The 14,991-nt window shown below is 40.6% G+C and overlaps 1 protein-coding gene across 9 annotated transcripts in view; it reads right to left on the bottom strand.

Moving 5' to 3' along the window:
• Window positions 1-14,991, bottom strand: part of ank3b (ankyrin 3b) — an 813,000-nt gene that overhangs the window by 69,037 nt on the left and 728,972 nt on the right. For all 9 annotated transcript variants that reach the window (XM_078565894.1, XM_078565900.1, XM_078565892.1 and 6 more), the window contains 3 exons: window positions 10,949-11,173; window positions 8,220-8,374; window positions 918-1,129 (listed from right to left, as the gene is read on the bottom strand). In XM_078565894.1, coding sequence (XP_078422020.1) covers window positions 918-1,129; window positions 8,220-8,374; window positions 10,949-11,173 — 592 coding nt within the window. The remainder of the gene's footprint in view (window positions 1-917; window positions 1,130-8,219; window positions 8,375-10,948; window positions 11,174-14,991) is intronic.

Here is a 14,991-nt window from a genome sequence, read left to right as displayed (position 1 = left end):
AAGGGCCTGGTATCCCAAATGTGGTGGGAAGAGTCAGTCAAGCTAAGAACATTAAAGGCCTGAAGGGTGGTTGTCATTACTGTCCAAATGTGTGCCCATCTCAGGGTATTGGCTGGCAGAGTCCTTACAGGGCTTTGAATTCACCTACAACATTTAAATTATCCCTGCTGAGAGTGCTCTCAGGCAATGTCCTTTACAATGCATTGGAGGGAGGGCCAGCTGAGCCCGCAGGTTTAACCATGTCCCACAGATTGAGGAGTACAACACTAGAGGCTAATATGAGCATTCAATAAAGTGAACAAAAAACACAACATTGTTTCTTCCACAATAAATGAAATGTCCCTAACCCCCCGTAACCATCGATGCTTGCCAACAATGACGTATGCCAGCACATTTAGCTTTCTGACAAAGATAGTCTCAACAAATAACGATGATGCACGTGTGAATAAAGCAAAACCAATGTAAAATGAAATACTTACAAGTGAAATTTTGAAAAATCCCTGTGCCACTTATGTGCTCTCAAGTCTTGTGTTAACGGCAATGGAGTTCAGCAGGAAAGTTGTGGCCGTGAGGCAGACTCATTTGTCCAGGAGGCTCTTTTATAGCCTGCCTGTAGCTGCTGCTTTGTCAGCTGATGGTGGGTTTCACCACTGAAAAGCTTTCCCCACTGCATGATCACATGTGCTTCCTGTGCACACCACCGACAGTTGGTAAATTTTAATTGTAATCACATGGGAAATGGAAAAAAGGGAGAGGGGTGGTGCACACTCCCGGTTACACAGTTGGGAATTGCACACTGTTGAAAAAATCCCCCCTCGCCCTAGTGTCTATCAACAGAATTGAACAGAAGTGACATTCAATTGTCGTAATGTAGCTTTTTTCTCGTATTTAGCCTGGCAAATTAAATGCCCAATTACCTGGAGGCCCACTCTGATCCTCTTGGTTAAGGCTCCCTCTGGGAAGGATGCTTGCACAAGTGGAATGGTTGTGCTGCTCAACATTCCTCCTTCAGGTCCCATCTGATTACTTTCTTGTTTGATCCGAGAGACGACAGCAAAATACTGCGGAAAATCCTTGGTGACAATTCGGCAGATGCGTTTCTTCTCTAGTTCATCAAGGCTATCGAGTTCTAAGTGAGAATGGATTAGTATGTTGCTTTCAGATCTCTTAAGTCTGACTTGCATGCAAACACATTTTAAACTTCCATTATCCTCCAGCTCAAAGCATCTGTTTAAATGCAATTGTTTATATTAAGACCATAATCAGAATTGTTGGAATTATAACACACAAGGGCACTAGCTAGAATCATAGAATCATACAGAGCAGAAGGAGGCTGCTTGACTCATTGTACCTATACCGGCTCTTTGAAAGAATGATCCAATTAAACCCACTCTGCTGATCTTTCCTCATGGCCCTGCATTTACTTTTTTCCTTTTCAATTCCCTTTTGAAAGTTACTGCTAAATCTGCTTCCATCATGCTTGCTGGCAGTGCTCTCCGGATTACAGCAAGTTGTGCAAAAAATGACTCTCACCACCCCGCTCTTTTTTTTGCCAATTATTTTAAATGCGTGTGCTCTGGTTACCAACTTACCCACCACTGGAAATAATTTCTCCTCATCCACTCTATCAAAATTCTTCATAATTTTAGACACCTTCGTGGTATCTCATCTCAATCTTTTCTATCTGAAGAGAATAACTCCATTTTCTCTAGACTGTCCACATAACTTAAGCTCCTCATCCCCAATACCATTACAATCAATCAATCTCCTGTACGCCCTTGCCAAGACCTTAGCATCCTTTCTAAAGTGCAGCACCTGGATTTGGACACATTACCCCAGGTGAAGCCTAACCAGCAATTTGGCCCTTTTCTTTTTATTCATTCACAGGATGTGAGCATCAATGGCAAGGCCAGCTTTTATTGCCTGTCTCTAATCACCTTGCTAGACTATTTCAGGCAGCGGTTAAGGGTCAATCATATCGTTCTGGGTCTGGAGTCACATGTAGGCCCAGCCAGGTAAGGACAGCAGATTTCCTTCCCTGAAGGATATCAGTGAACCAGATGGGTTTTTATGACAATTTAGCAGTTACGTGATCACCATTACCAATGTTAGCTTTTTACTCCAGATTTATTTAATCAGCTGAATTTAAATTTCACAGTTGCTGCGATGGGGCTTGAACTCATGTCTCTTAAATCATTAGTCTGGACCTCTGGACTACTAGACCAATAGTTTAACAACTATGCTATTGTTCCCATGACACAAGGCCCACACATTTGGCACTGTCACTTGGCTGTCAGGATTTGTGTACTTGAATATCACTGCCTCACATCCTTTTCATGTCCTATCTTATGAAATTATTAAACTTACTTTCAAATTACTTCCTGAATGTTATATTTATTTTGCTTATGCTCAATAAGGGAACAATAAAAGAATGCTGCAGGTGGCACCATCACATCCTACTCAGAAGGCTGCGAATTCAAGGCCCACTCCTGGATTTGACACAATCTAGGTTGGAGAACAACACTGACAGCACTTAACAAATTAATGTGCTGTGAGTGTCTTTACCACTCTGGCCCGAGGGTATGAAAAGTATGATATTAATGAAAAACTCATTCTTTCATTGAAGAACAAAGGAAATAATTAGGTAAATTTAAAAAAAATTAAAAACAGACAACATATACCAGAGATAAAGTAATTCAATCTGACAAGTAGGAGCCACTGTGATGCCTGTCACTTTAAGAGATTATTGTCTGGAACCGCCAATCCTCACATTCCATTTCCTCTAAAGTCCCTGTTCAGTTCTGATATTGGAAGGCATCCAAATCAAAGTTGAGACTAAGACCACCCGGAAAACACTTTCTTTTTTTACATCAAAGGAGGATAGAAAATTTACCTCCAAGCTATGTTGTGAAAACAGATGTTTTTACTTTAAAGAAAAGAAAATGAATCAGTTCAGAGAAGTAAGTAATTTGTGTATGTGGGGGGAGATGACTAAGAGACAAGAGGGAGGAAGAAAGGATAGTTGTGAATAACCTTCATCTGACTGAAAAGACAACTTGGATTTTTATCACACCTTTCATGACCTCGGGACATCCCAAAGCACTTCACAGCTAATGAAGCACTTGTGAAGAGTAGTCATTGCTGCAATTTGGAAAGGCTTCTAAACCTACCAACTATTTTCTCCATTCACTGCTCTCGACATAAAAAAGGATGGTTGCTGGATGGTAGCTAATGAATTAAAACATGGTAATCCAATGATGAGTGAAGTGTTGTGGCACACTGGTAGCGTCCCTGCCTCTGGGCCAGAAGCTTCGGATTCAAGTCTCACTTCAGGACTTGATGGCCAAGGAATTTACATTCATAACGTGGCCAAACAGATTCATTATCAGCCTGTAAACCCTTCCAATACGCCTGATGGCAGGCGATAAGGAGGGTCCTGGTCAGCCATACTGCAGAAGGCAACGGCAAACCACTGCAGTACTTTGCCAAGCATAATCATAGACCAATCCAATGGAAGTCCACAGTCACCAACCTTGTCTTAGGGCATGGTACAGGACGAGGAATCCATCAACAGGATTTTGAAGAAATTGTAACCCATGAGCATTTTGTCAGTAAAGTTACCTGAATGGTGCGCTGCTTCGAATCCACTGTCAGCTAAGAAATGCTCTCTCTCAGAATTTGGTTTACCTTCTTCTTCCCTGGGGATGCCTTTGGTTAAAAGCATAGGAAGTCGGAAGACCCTAACTTGTCTGGTGAAAAACTGCCGTGAGCAAGTCATTAGAACGGGAAATGGAGCCGGGTGTAAATCAGGCAGCCAGTCAAATTATATCAGTTACTAGTTTCCACACCTTCACCCTCCCCCACCAACTCACAGTTGGCAACTCACAGAACAGGGAATTTTCCCATTATAAAAGACCTCTAGGCTGTCAAAGAGTTGGCCATTCCACAATTAATGGCCTACCATATTGTCAACTAGCTGCTGACATCTCATTTAGATTGAAGTTTGGGTCTTTCGCCCAAATCTTACAATCATAGTGAGTTGGAACTTTAACTATGCTTTGACATTTTAAGGTAACAAAACAGCCCAAGAAGCTTCATAGGAGCATTTTAATACAAAATATGACACTGAGCCACACAAGGACAGGTCAGATAACCAAAAGCTTAGTCAAAGAGCTAGGTTTTAACAACTGCCTTAAAGGAGGAAAGAGAGGTAGCAAGGCAGGAGGTAATGTCTACTGTCAACATTTCCCATTTTCCTGGGAGTCAAGGTGGAATTGAACACAGCTTTAACCAGAGCAACACTTTCAAGGAGCCAGATCTGCCAACAGTGCTCACTCTGGGTGTCTGAATTACTCTATTAAGACTGCTATTAAGATATCTTGTGTTACCATTTCACAAGATAGCTGCATAAGGAAGGGAATCTTAGCTCAATGTCTCAAAAATCTCATTCCTTGTCTCTCTCTCAGTAACCATGGAAAAATATCATCCATTTATTTGTTTTCAACCCACTTTCCCTGTCTAGGACTTCCATCTCATTTCTGTTGAAATCATAAGTTCCACTTGTTAATGCTTTTTAGAAAGGGCATGTTACTATTTGGTACTTTAGCTATCTTATACTCATCATCAGTTTTGGCTTCATTACCATCTTACAAGTTCTCACTGATTCTCTTACAGTCCTTGTACTGAGGGAAAAGAACTGCATTTATATGGTGCCTTTGAGATTTTCCCAAAGCTCTTTACAGCCAATGGGTTACTCTTGTTTTTGAAGTACAGTCAATGTTATTTCTTCTACAAACACAACAGTAGGTTTATAACACAGCAAAGTCCCACAACTTCACTGAAATACTTGGCCAGAAAATCTGTTTAGTGGTGTTGGTTGAAGGATGGATGAATATTGGCTTAAACACTGGCAGAAACCCAACTTTCTTTGGAGAAGTAACAAGAGATCTTTTTACATCCTTCTACCATTGGAAAGACAGTAGCGTTAGTAATATTCTGAGGCGTCAGCCAAGATGATGTGGTTGTGTCCTAGAGTGTATCAATGTCTTATCAATTACATTTATTAAGGCTTTTTAAAATACCAATTACATTATTATGGTTAAGAGAAACAGGTGATGGGTATTAATTGTCCTTGAGCACACATAAATGAGGGATTTCTGCAATTGGCGGGCACTGTGGGGACTGGGGTGCATCATCAACCCCAGAAATTATATTTTGGTTTAGTTAGTTAAGTTTCCTTTGACATGTTGATTTTTGTAAGTGTCCCACCAGGGGCTGCCATCCCCTCTTGATTTTTTTAAAATTTATTGATTTTTGTTTTACTAAAAGAGTATAAATAGGGAATAGCTGGGACACTGGATTGTGTGGGAAGACAGCTGTGAGATGGAACAAGTCAATAAATTGTCTCAATAAAGAAAAGCTCTGATTCTTGGTTTTGGTTTCACCAACCAGCTTGGGCCTTGTTAACAGAGTGGGGCTTGAAGCTACAACCTTCTGACTTGGAGACAAGAGTGCGATACCACATCAAACTGATACTACCATTATTGTACTGAATAAATGTCTTACCATTATGTTTTGCATTCAGAGATATGCTTTTTTCCAGGGTTCTCTTTACATGCTCTGATAATTCATCCCAATTAATTCCTCCACCATTCTCCCTGCAGGATCTGTAGAGGTTATTTTCTTCTCCTTAGTTTACTGTTGATAAATCTATTTAGGGGGTTGCCACTGTTAACTCTCACTTGCTATTGCTAATCCTAGGTATGTACTTATTATCCATGCTTGACATTCTGTCTTGAAAGTTGTTTCAATTATCATCTTCTGAAGAATTGGATAAAGTTGTCGCTTCCCCTAACCAATTTACTTAAACCTCCCCTTGACTCTTTTTTTAAAGTGATACACCTGGGTTTTATTCCTCAGTGTAGATCATTCTGTGGTTGATTTTTGATATGGTTATGTTCCAACTTCCATACCTGTCTATTCTCTGAGTTACTTCTCATTACAAGGCCACTGGTACACTGGATCAAGAAGTAATGAAGTGCTCTCTTTATAAATCCCAATTCCAAACCATTTGTTACTCTCCATATATTCAGTTGACTGAAATTAAAATAGCCTTACTGTTCTCACATACGCATCTCTTCATTGAACAAACTATCTTCCTTCTTTTCTGATCTGGTAGTCTGCTATACATTGTTAGTATTAGCCTTTTTAAAGTAATGATGTCCACGTGCAGCAACTCAATTTATATGTGCATGTCGCTGATCAATGGGTCTATATCACTCCGATCTATTCTGGAACACTTTAATACTGCTGTAATTTCCACCCTTTGATGTCAGCTGTATTTATGAAACTCTAACTGCCACAACAGTCTCAGTTTAAGTCTATTCCTAATGCTTCTGCTCTTGTATTTGCACCTTATCCTGTTTTGGCCTCCGGCCACGTATCTGTCACTGGTGTCTGGTTCTCGTCACTCTCGGGAGTTGCTGTGTTCCAGCCTGCCTGTTAGAAAGCGTTCCATTCTTCAATCAGTCTCACTGATTTTTTTTCCTCCTCAACCTAACTAGATTAATTGATTCTAGATGATTGCCTCAATCTTCCCCTCAATTCTGATTGTGCCTCGTCCTGAAAATATTCCCCAATTACCTATGAACTTTTTCACCAGGCTGCCAGCCACTGCTTTACATCCTCAGTTTTCTTGGTGAACTGCCCTCCTTTACCAAACGCCTGAAGCATATCAGAAAACATTCCTTTGGGTCTCTTCAGCTTTCAGGAGGTTCTCAGACATTTAAAACCCTACTTCATGAAAGCTAGCCAACATTGTGGCCACAACAATGATTCATGAATGTCCTAAAAGGCGCAAATATAGCCAATTATGCTCGAGTCTAAAAACCCTCTGTGTGCCATCTTAAGTACAAGTTCCTGTGTGTGCCATTTTCACCTGTTTAAAAGACTCAGGTTAACAATGTTTGTTAGAATGACACACATATGCAGATTTGATAGAAGTGTCAACCAGTGTGATAGAAACTGCTCCCAGGTCAGCAGAAGGTCATAGAAGAATAGTGACAAAGATGTACATGGATTAGGACCTGTAAAAAAACATTCTGCTGTGGTAACATCCCACTGCTTGAGTCATTCATTTATATAAAAGTGGGTGGTCTTTAGGTAGTCCACCTCTGTTCTATCACAAAAAAAGATGGTTCACTGATATAACCTGATCCTATTAAATTCAGAAGCTAAAGCACAGATTTCAAAGTGGGCTATAAACCAGATGCTAAGGAATGCAAGATCTAGCAAGTGTCAGTTTGGCCTAAATGGTAACACTCTCGCCTCCGAGTCAGAAGGTTGTGGGTTCCACACAACCATACAAAGTTACAGCAGAGGCCATTTGGCCAATCAAGCCTGTACTGGCTCTATGTTAGAGCCTTGCCATTGTCGTCCATCATCCTCTTGGTTTATCTATTTATCTTATAGCAAAGCACTCCATGCTCAAACAACTCTCTGCAAACAACACATTTCCCTTAGCCTTTCCCATGTAGCCATAGAATTTTATCGCACAAAAGGAGACTATTGAGCCTGTGCCAGATCTCAGAAAGCACTATCTGATGTTTACAGAGAGATAAACTTTAGCCAGGACACTGGGTGAACTCCTCTTCTCTTCTTCAAATAGTGCCACGGGATCCCTTATGTCCATGTAAGAGGGCAGACAGAGCCTTGGTTCAACATCTCAACCTCCGACAGTGCAGCACTCACTCACTATTGTACAGAAGTGGCAACTTATGTTATATGCTCAAGTCTCTGGAATTTGGTACGAACGCACTATCTTCAGACTCGGAGACAAGTGTGTTACCACTTGGCCAAAGGCTGACAGGGGACTAACAGTAATTTTCAGAGAAATCATCAGAGAAGTCAGGAAGGATAATATTGCTGGTTACAATCAAGCAGATCCGTTATAACTGCCAGTGGTGTTCCTTCTGTGTCACTGTATGCAGGTACAGAAAAAGATACAGAGTAAACCTCTTCCTTTTACTTTCATTTAGTGGTATTTCTATAATGTTTTCTCATCACAAAATAATAACTACGAGGAGTGCAAAGACCTTCAGGCATTTGTTCAACAGGCATGAGACAATGAAGGTAAGCTTGTCCTCTAATAGGCTTCTGAAAAAGGATATCATAGCTTTATCTGGTAGTAATTAAATGACCTGCCAAAAGTGAATGCTCACCTTCATCCATGCCATTTAATATCTCATTGAGATCCTGTTCTTTACAGTCATATTGGTGTTCCTTCCAGACTTCCCCATTTTCACTTCGCAGTATGATAAGCTCCCTTTCTTTGTCGCGCATTGACCCAAAATGTGGTATCTCCACAATCACTGGGCTAGAAAGAAGAGAGACTTTTTTGTATTATCTTTATTTGGCAGACCAGAACAACTTTTGGCTACTTTAGAAAATGCCATTTCAGAATCTAATTCAGCTTTTCTAAAATATGCTTTACATTTTAACTCCTTCCCACCCCCTGCCAAAAAAGTAAATTTGGTCATTTTAACCCTTTGAGAATTGAGGTAGCATTCCTGCAAACAAACCAAAGTTCATTCATTTCAGTTTTTTTTTTTGCCTCCAGGAATTCTCTGAATGAACTAACGTTATATCATGAAATACAGAGAGAACAAGTAGCTGTGAGAAAAGTTTCAGATTTTACTTAAGCTATGAAGATTTCCCAACCAGCACTCAAAGGGTTAGAAACAAAAGTTAAATTCAAAAATTTAAAAGCACCGTGATGTTATACTTACAAACCACTCGTGAGCAACATTAAGACAGTTTGCTTTTCGGTCACCTTTACAGGCTGTATTGTTCATTTAGAGATAAAGTGTACAAAACCATTGCCAATGCAGTAAGGAGAAAGTTGCTGGAGGGTGAAGCATCTCATTGACTACGGAACTTACGTGTTTCCACTGTTTTACTTTATTAGCTGCCCAAAGGAAGTCGAGCATGTGAGTGAAACATTGCTACCATTTTCAAATGGGTTTCTACGGAGGTTTTATTGTATCATAAGATAATTTAGCACTGACATTTTTATACCTAAACAATTGACATAAAATGCAAGATCCCCGTTTGCAATGACCCGCTCCAGACCTTCCTCCCCCTCTTTTGGCCAGAATATTGTGAATGAAGAAATGTCTCTGGTTCCTTACATTTCTAACATTCTACTTCATAATATTCAACATTGGACATACACAGAAAATCATTTTTGCAAATGTGTGAAAAAGCGTGAGAGATTATTGAAGAATGCAACAAAAAAAATCAACATTCAGTGGCGTCCCACCTTGGAAATACAGCCTCATTCGGCACCAAAACTCTTACACTGTCCCATTAAAAACACTTTGGCAGATTGATCATATCCTGTGTGTAGTGCAAGACATCCAGAATGAAAATATGGATATAGAGAATGTACCAAACCTTTGGTGATGTATCAAAATCATTGGCGATGTACCAAATCATTGAGTGAAATGTTTCAGACCTACACCTTACAAGACAGAAATGCATAGGGAAGGCTTAAGTATTTTTATATATATGTTTTTGAGTAGCTGTAAACTAAACACCAGTTTTCTGATGATTTTAAGATGTCCTTGAGAGATCCTGACATTTTGAGTGGATCCATCTTAAATACCAATTTCCTTGTTATCTTTGAGTATGTGTAAAGCAGGTAATCTGAAAGAAGCATGTAGGCCTGTTCCATTACTTTGCAAAATGTACCAAATGCTTATTCAGCATATTCGGCTGAAACTAATTAACATGGGGGCCATTTTCACTGACCCAGCATTAAGAATTTTATGAGATAATGAAAACGATCAATTGTCCGCCATTGGTTGACTTAATGTCTCATTATCTCTGCACATCTTTCTGACCTAAAGTTGCCCTATTTGCACCAGCCCAGAGAGACAATTCTTTTTCCTTTCTGCTGATACCTTCTCTATACCAATATTGAATGTGAAGAGCTGTCACGTTTTACTGAATGCATTTAATGTGGCTGAAAGAGATTTCAACAAGTGAAGTACAGAAGTAGAGCAGTTATGAAGGCAGAATGCTTGCAGTGAATTGTAAAACATGCCTGTAAGCGCCAAGCTTAAAACAACAGAGCTTCAATATATCAAGCCACTATGATTTTCTTTCAGTGACAGAACTGAAAGTTGTTTTTTTTCAAAAAAAAGTAACAGAAAAAAAAACATGGGGAATGACTAAATTAAATACCAAAGAAAATTAAAAAAAATTAAAATCTGCTGTGACAGTTTGTATCTTTTTAATAAACATCCTACCCAATAAATTTTGTTCCTCGAGGCCCCAGCTGCAGGATTCGGCTAACCAAGCTCTCGCCCTCGTTGAGAGGGGGAGGGTTGGTAGGAAGGTGAAGTTTACTGAAAAAACATCCATGCAGCAGTAAAGGGAAACATAAAGTGGAAAAAAAAACAATGAAGAAACTGTCATTCCCAACAGTATCCAGAGTTTGAATGGAGCATTTGCAAAACTTACGCTAACAGAATGAACAAAAAATTTACCAAGTACTGCGGAGTATTTAGAGCCACATCATAGTGGATTGTTTGGAGAGGAATCTTCGAGTTGGACGTTTGCAAATGATCAAACAAAGATGTCCAATTTTACTTTCAGCTGGTAGAATATTATGGTTTTCTATTTGGCCATTGTTAAGCTTTTTATGAATATCCTGCTCTAAGTCACTGATTTTAAAAGGAAAAAAAAAGATACACAATATTCAAAACCTCCATACATTTACAAGGAAACTGCAGGCTTGTTTGTTAATCAGATTTTAACACCCTCCTCAGGTTAAAACTAAAAGCTCCCATTCAAGAGTTTGTGGCCGGTAGCGTTAATCCACAAAAAAGGAGAAAAGGACATTGAGCCTTGTGTGGTGAGCAGAAAGGGCAAATCAGCGACTTACCCCAAGAACTGAGCACCCGATGGTCCAACTTCAACCAGCCTGCTGGCCAACCCTTCCCCTTCTACCATAGGTGGCGGGCTGGCGAGTTTGTGCCTCTTCACCAAGCGGCAAGTGATGCGCGTGGGCGCGGTGCACTTGCGGGGCGGGATGACGATGCGCATTCCATTGTGGCGGCTGCCTCGCATGGAGCCACCGCGAGCATCCACCATGAAGCTGACGAGGAAACTGGAGGGTGAGAAAAGAAAAACCCAAGCGTAATGAGCGAGTTACCCCACAGCACAGGAACACTGCCTATTTGCAAAGATAAAGGAAGTTCTGGCAATTTCTACAAAGGATTAGTTATCACACAAGGAATGTTACAATCAGGTTTTCCATTAACACATTTGCAACCTCACTGTCTATGTCAGTTTTGCTAAATGCAAAAAATCACAGCAATAAAAATGCATTCATCTGGACAGATACTTGAAAGGGGAAAGTTTGCAGGTCTTTGTAAAAAGAGCAGGGGAGTGGGCTGAACGGGACAACTTTTTCAAAGAGCCAGCACAGGCACAATAGGCTGAATGGCCTCCGTCTGTGCTATAAGACTCTGCTACACAACACTGCTAATGTTACAAGAAAAAAACCTTTCATTTCGCAATGTGCGGAAAATTGATGCTCAGCCAAGAGAGATTCCAAGAGGTGGCCCAAAGCTGGGTCTGAATAATTGGTTTTGAGAGATTTTTAAAGGAGTAGGGAGGGGTAGATAGGCAGAGGGTTTGATGAAGGAAATTCAAGAAAGATTCATGTGCTGTTAAAATTATTTTATTTGCACAATTGTAGTGTTAATGAACACAGTCTATTGTTAATCAGGCAGTATAAATGCTACTACTGCTTCCCGTTATATAGTGAACAAGTTTATCACCAACAACCCCTTTTGATCAGCTTTTACTGGCCACAGGGTTCCAATTAAACTATTACAAAATAAAGGATTAAAGGAGCTAAAGAAGGAGTCACGAGCATGCTGTAGAACAGGAAACTGGCTGAAGAACGGAGTGAAATATCAGAAACTATTCTCAAATATCCTTGTTGCTAAACATCAAGATGGTTATAAAAGCTGTTTGCCCTGTTAAATTCAGATTACTCTGATGGCCATCTGGGATTAGGTTGAGCTAATCATTGGGTTTTAGCCGAATCATGCGGTCAGGGTATGTACAAAGTTCAAGTGAACTGTGAGAGAAACTTCTGCTGGTACGGAGATAGTCTGAAAGGAGTTGAGCACATTGGTTACAGAGCCACTCGCTGTAAGGGTGCTCAATGGGGAGGTGAGATTTCTAGAATGGGGACATTTTCTTAAATGGAAGCCTGAAAATAATTCACCCTACTCTGCATTCTGACAGAAACAGCTGGAACTAAAACTGGGCCCTACAAGGCATCACATTTTAACATGAATGCGGTTTTGAGTTGTGATGGGAAAAGAACAGCCTTTGGTTAAGTCCTTAATCTCTTGAGCTGTGCAGGAGTTTGACAATCCTCTCTGGCTTCTTAAAGTAACTTCTTACAATGCATTGAATTCTGTCCATTGTTTGCCCTTCTTATTTCATGTATTCTCTTTTTATAATTTACATTAACAAGGTTCATGTTACAGGAGTTATAGTACACAACTGCAAACCAGTCCCCAGTACAAGGGTTTGAAGGTACACTAGCCGTACTGCATTTATGTGAATTGGTCCCACTTAAGGGAAAGAGGCAAGTTGGGCTGTCTGTTATTGCTTTCTCATAAGTGAATGAGGGATACAGTCAGGATCACAGGCAGCATCGCCACAGGAGTTTGCTCCCACTGAACAAAAAGCATCAAGGGAGTGGGACTAATTGGATAACCCTAGCAAAGAGCAAGCAAAGGCATGATGGGCCAAATGGCCTCATTCTGTGCTGTGTCATTCTTTGATTCAATGATCTTCCCATCAGGATTTTTTGCTTATGTGATACAGATGAGCTGAGAAACTATCCTCTACCCAATCCAGCACCTGGTATCCACTGATGATGCAAACTACACTACAAGGGGGAGGTGATGGCATAGTGGTATTGTCGCTGGACTAGTACTCAAGAGACCTAAGGTAATGCTCTGGGGACCACAGTTCAAATCCCACCACGGCAGATGGTGGAATTTGAATTCAATAAAAAAAGAATCTGGAATTAAAAGTCTAATGATGATCATGAAACCATTGTCGATTGTTATAAAAACCCATCTAGTTCACTAATGTCCTTTAGGGGAGGAAATCTGCCATCCCTACCTGGTCTGGCCTACATGTTACTCCAGCTCCACAGCAATGTGATGACTCTTAAATGCCCTCTGAACGAGAGCAATAAATGCTGGCCTACCCAGTGATGCTCACATCCCATGAATGAAAAAAAAAGCTAGAAACCAAACTAATTTTCTTACATGACAACTGTAACTACACTTCAAAAGTATGTCATTGGCTGTAAAGCACTTTAGGATGTCTCGTGGTCATGTAAGGCGCTCACATGCATGCACACATGTGCCATCCATGGCCATGAATGCAACTTCATACGCAACAGGACATTCAGGGCCCAAATCTGTCACATCCTACCCATTATGCTGGAGAACTCTGACTTGAAAGACATGGTGATTCAGGGTGAGGGCACTCTGTTTAACTGCAATGTAATCACCGCTCCAATTTGTTAACCTTGGAGCATAAAGAGGTTACAATCTACACTGCATGGTATGAATAGGTGTGCTAGCTTCCTCAGAATGTGCCGAAGCAGGAAATTACATTTCTCAACTACTGTTGTCTGACCACTAAAATCAATAACTTGTGAAGGACATTGATAAACCGTAAGGAGCCTTAACAATGAGCTGCATTGCTCCATTATACATTCATTTTTTCAAACTTGTATGTTTTCCATTTTCTCCCTCCTTGGAAGTACTGCTAGCCATTCACCTTCTCAGCCAAGCATTCAGTCTTCACCCGATCACCTATGTACATGCCAGCAGCCTGTCTGACCATTGCAGCGTTCACAGCTGGGCTACATCCTGTTCTCACCTGCCAACCACAGCTGAATGGAGGCGTAACTGAATGGCTATTGGCAAAGGAATCCCTGGAGGATTTCTCCCATCTCTAGACCAGGGATACAAAGGTTGATCATAACATTCAGATAATCTGCTTCACTGATGTCGGTTGAATGGTAAATTTTGGCCAAGACACTTGGGATGAAGAAGAGTTATATTCGAGACGTAAACTCTGTTTCTCTTTCCACAGGTGCTATCAGATCTGCTGGGTATTTCCAGCACTTTGTTTTTATCTCAGATTTCCAGCATCAACAGTAATTTGCTTCTAACCCAATTCTATCTACCCGCCTTTGCCCAATATCTCTTTACACCTTTGGTTAACCAAAATCAATCAATTTCAGATTTAAAGTGAAAAACTGATCGAGCATCAATTTCCATTTATGGAAGTGTTGCAAAATCCTACCACCTTTACATGTAGAAGGGTTTCTTAATTTCACTCCTCAAAGGTCTGGCTCTAATCTTAGACCATGTTCGCTGTCCTAGACTCCCCAACCAGTGGAAATAGTTTCTATCTACCCTGTCTGCCCCTCCTACTATCTTGAAAACTTGATCAAATCACCTGCTAACCTTCTAAATGTCAGGAAATACAACCCTGAGTTTGTGTAGCCTATACTTGCAATCTAAACCTTGGAATCCAGGTATCACTCTACTAAAACCTATGCTGCACTCCCTCCAAGACCAATATATCCTTCCTAAGATGCAGCACTTGCAGATAGTGCTTGAGGTATAATTATGGAAAAGGATAAAGATAGAACAGGAGTAAAAGTTCTAAACTGGGGAAAGACAATTTTTACAAAGCTGAGAGGTAAGCTGGTGAAAGTGGACTGGTTACAGCTACTTGAAGGGAAATCAACAACAGACCAATGGGAGGCATTCAAATGCGAGATTCTACAGGCACAGTGTAGACATGTTCCCACAAAGAAAAAGAGCAGAACTGCCAAATCTAGAGCCCCCTGGTTACTAGAAGCATACAAGG

The sequence above is a fragment of the Cetorhinus maximus genome, chromosome 20 (genome assembly GCF_964194155.1).
Source record: "Cetorhinus maximus chromosome 20, sCetMax3.hap1.1, whole genome shotgun sequence".
In the NCBI taxonomy this organism is placed as follows: domain Eukaryota; kingdom Metazoa; phylum Chordata; class Chondrichthyes; order Lamniformes; family Cetorhinidae; genus Cetorhinus; species Cetorhinus maximus.
Note: the sequence above shows the minus strand (reverse complement) of the source record. Positions and strands in the feature narration are given on the sequence as shown.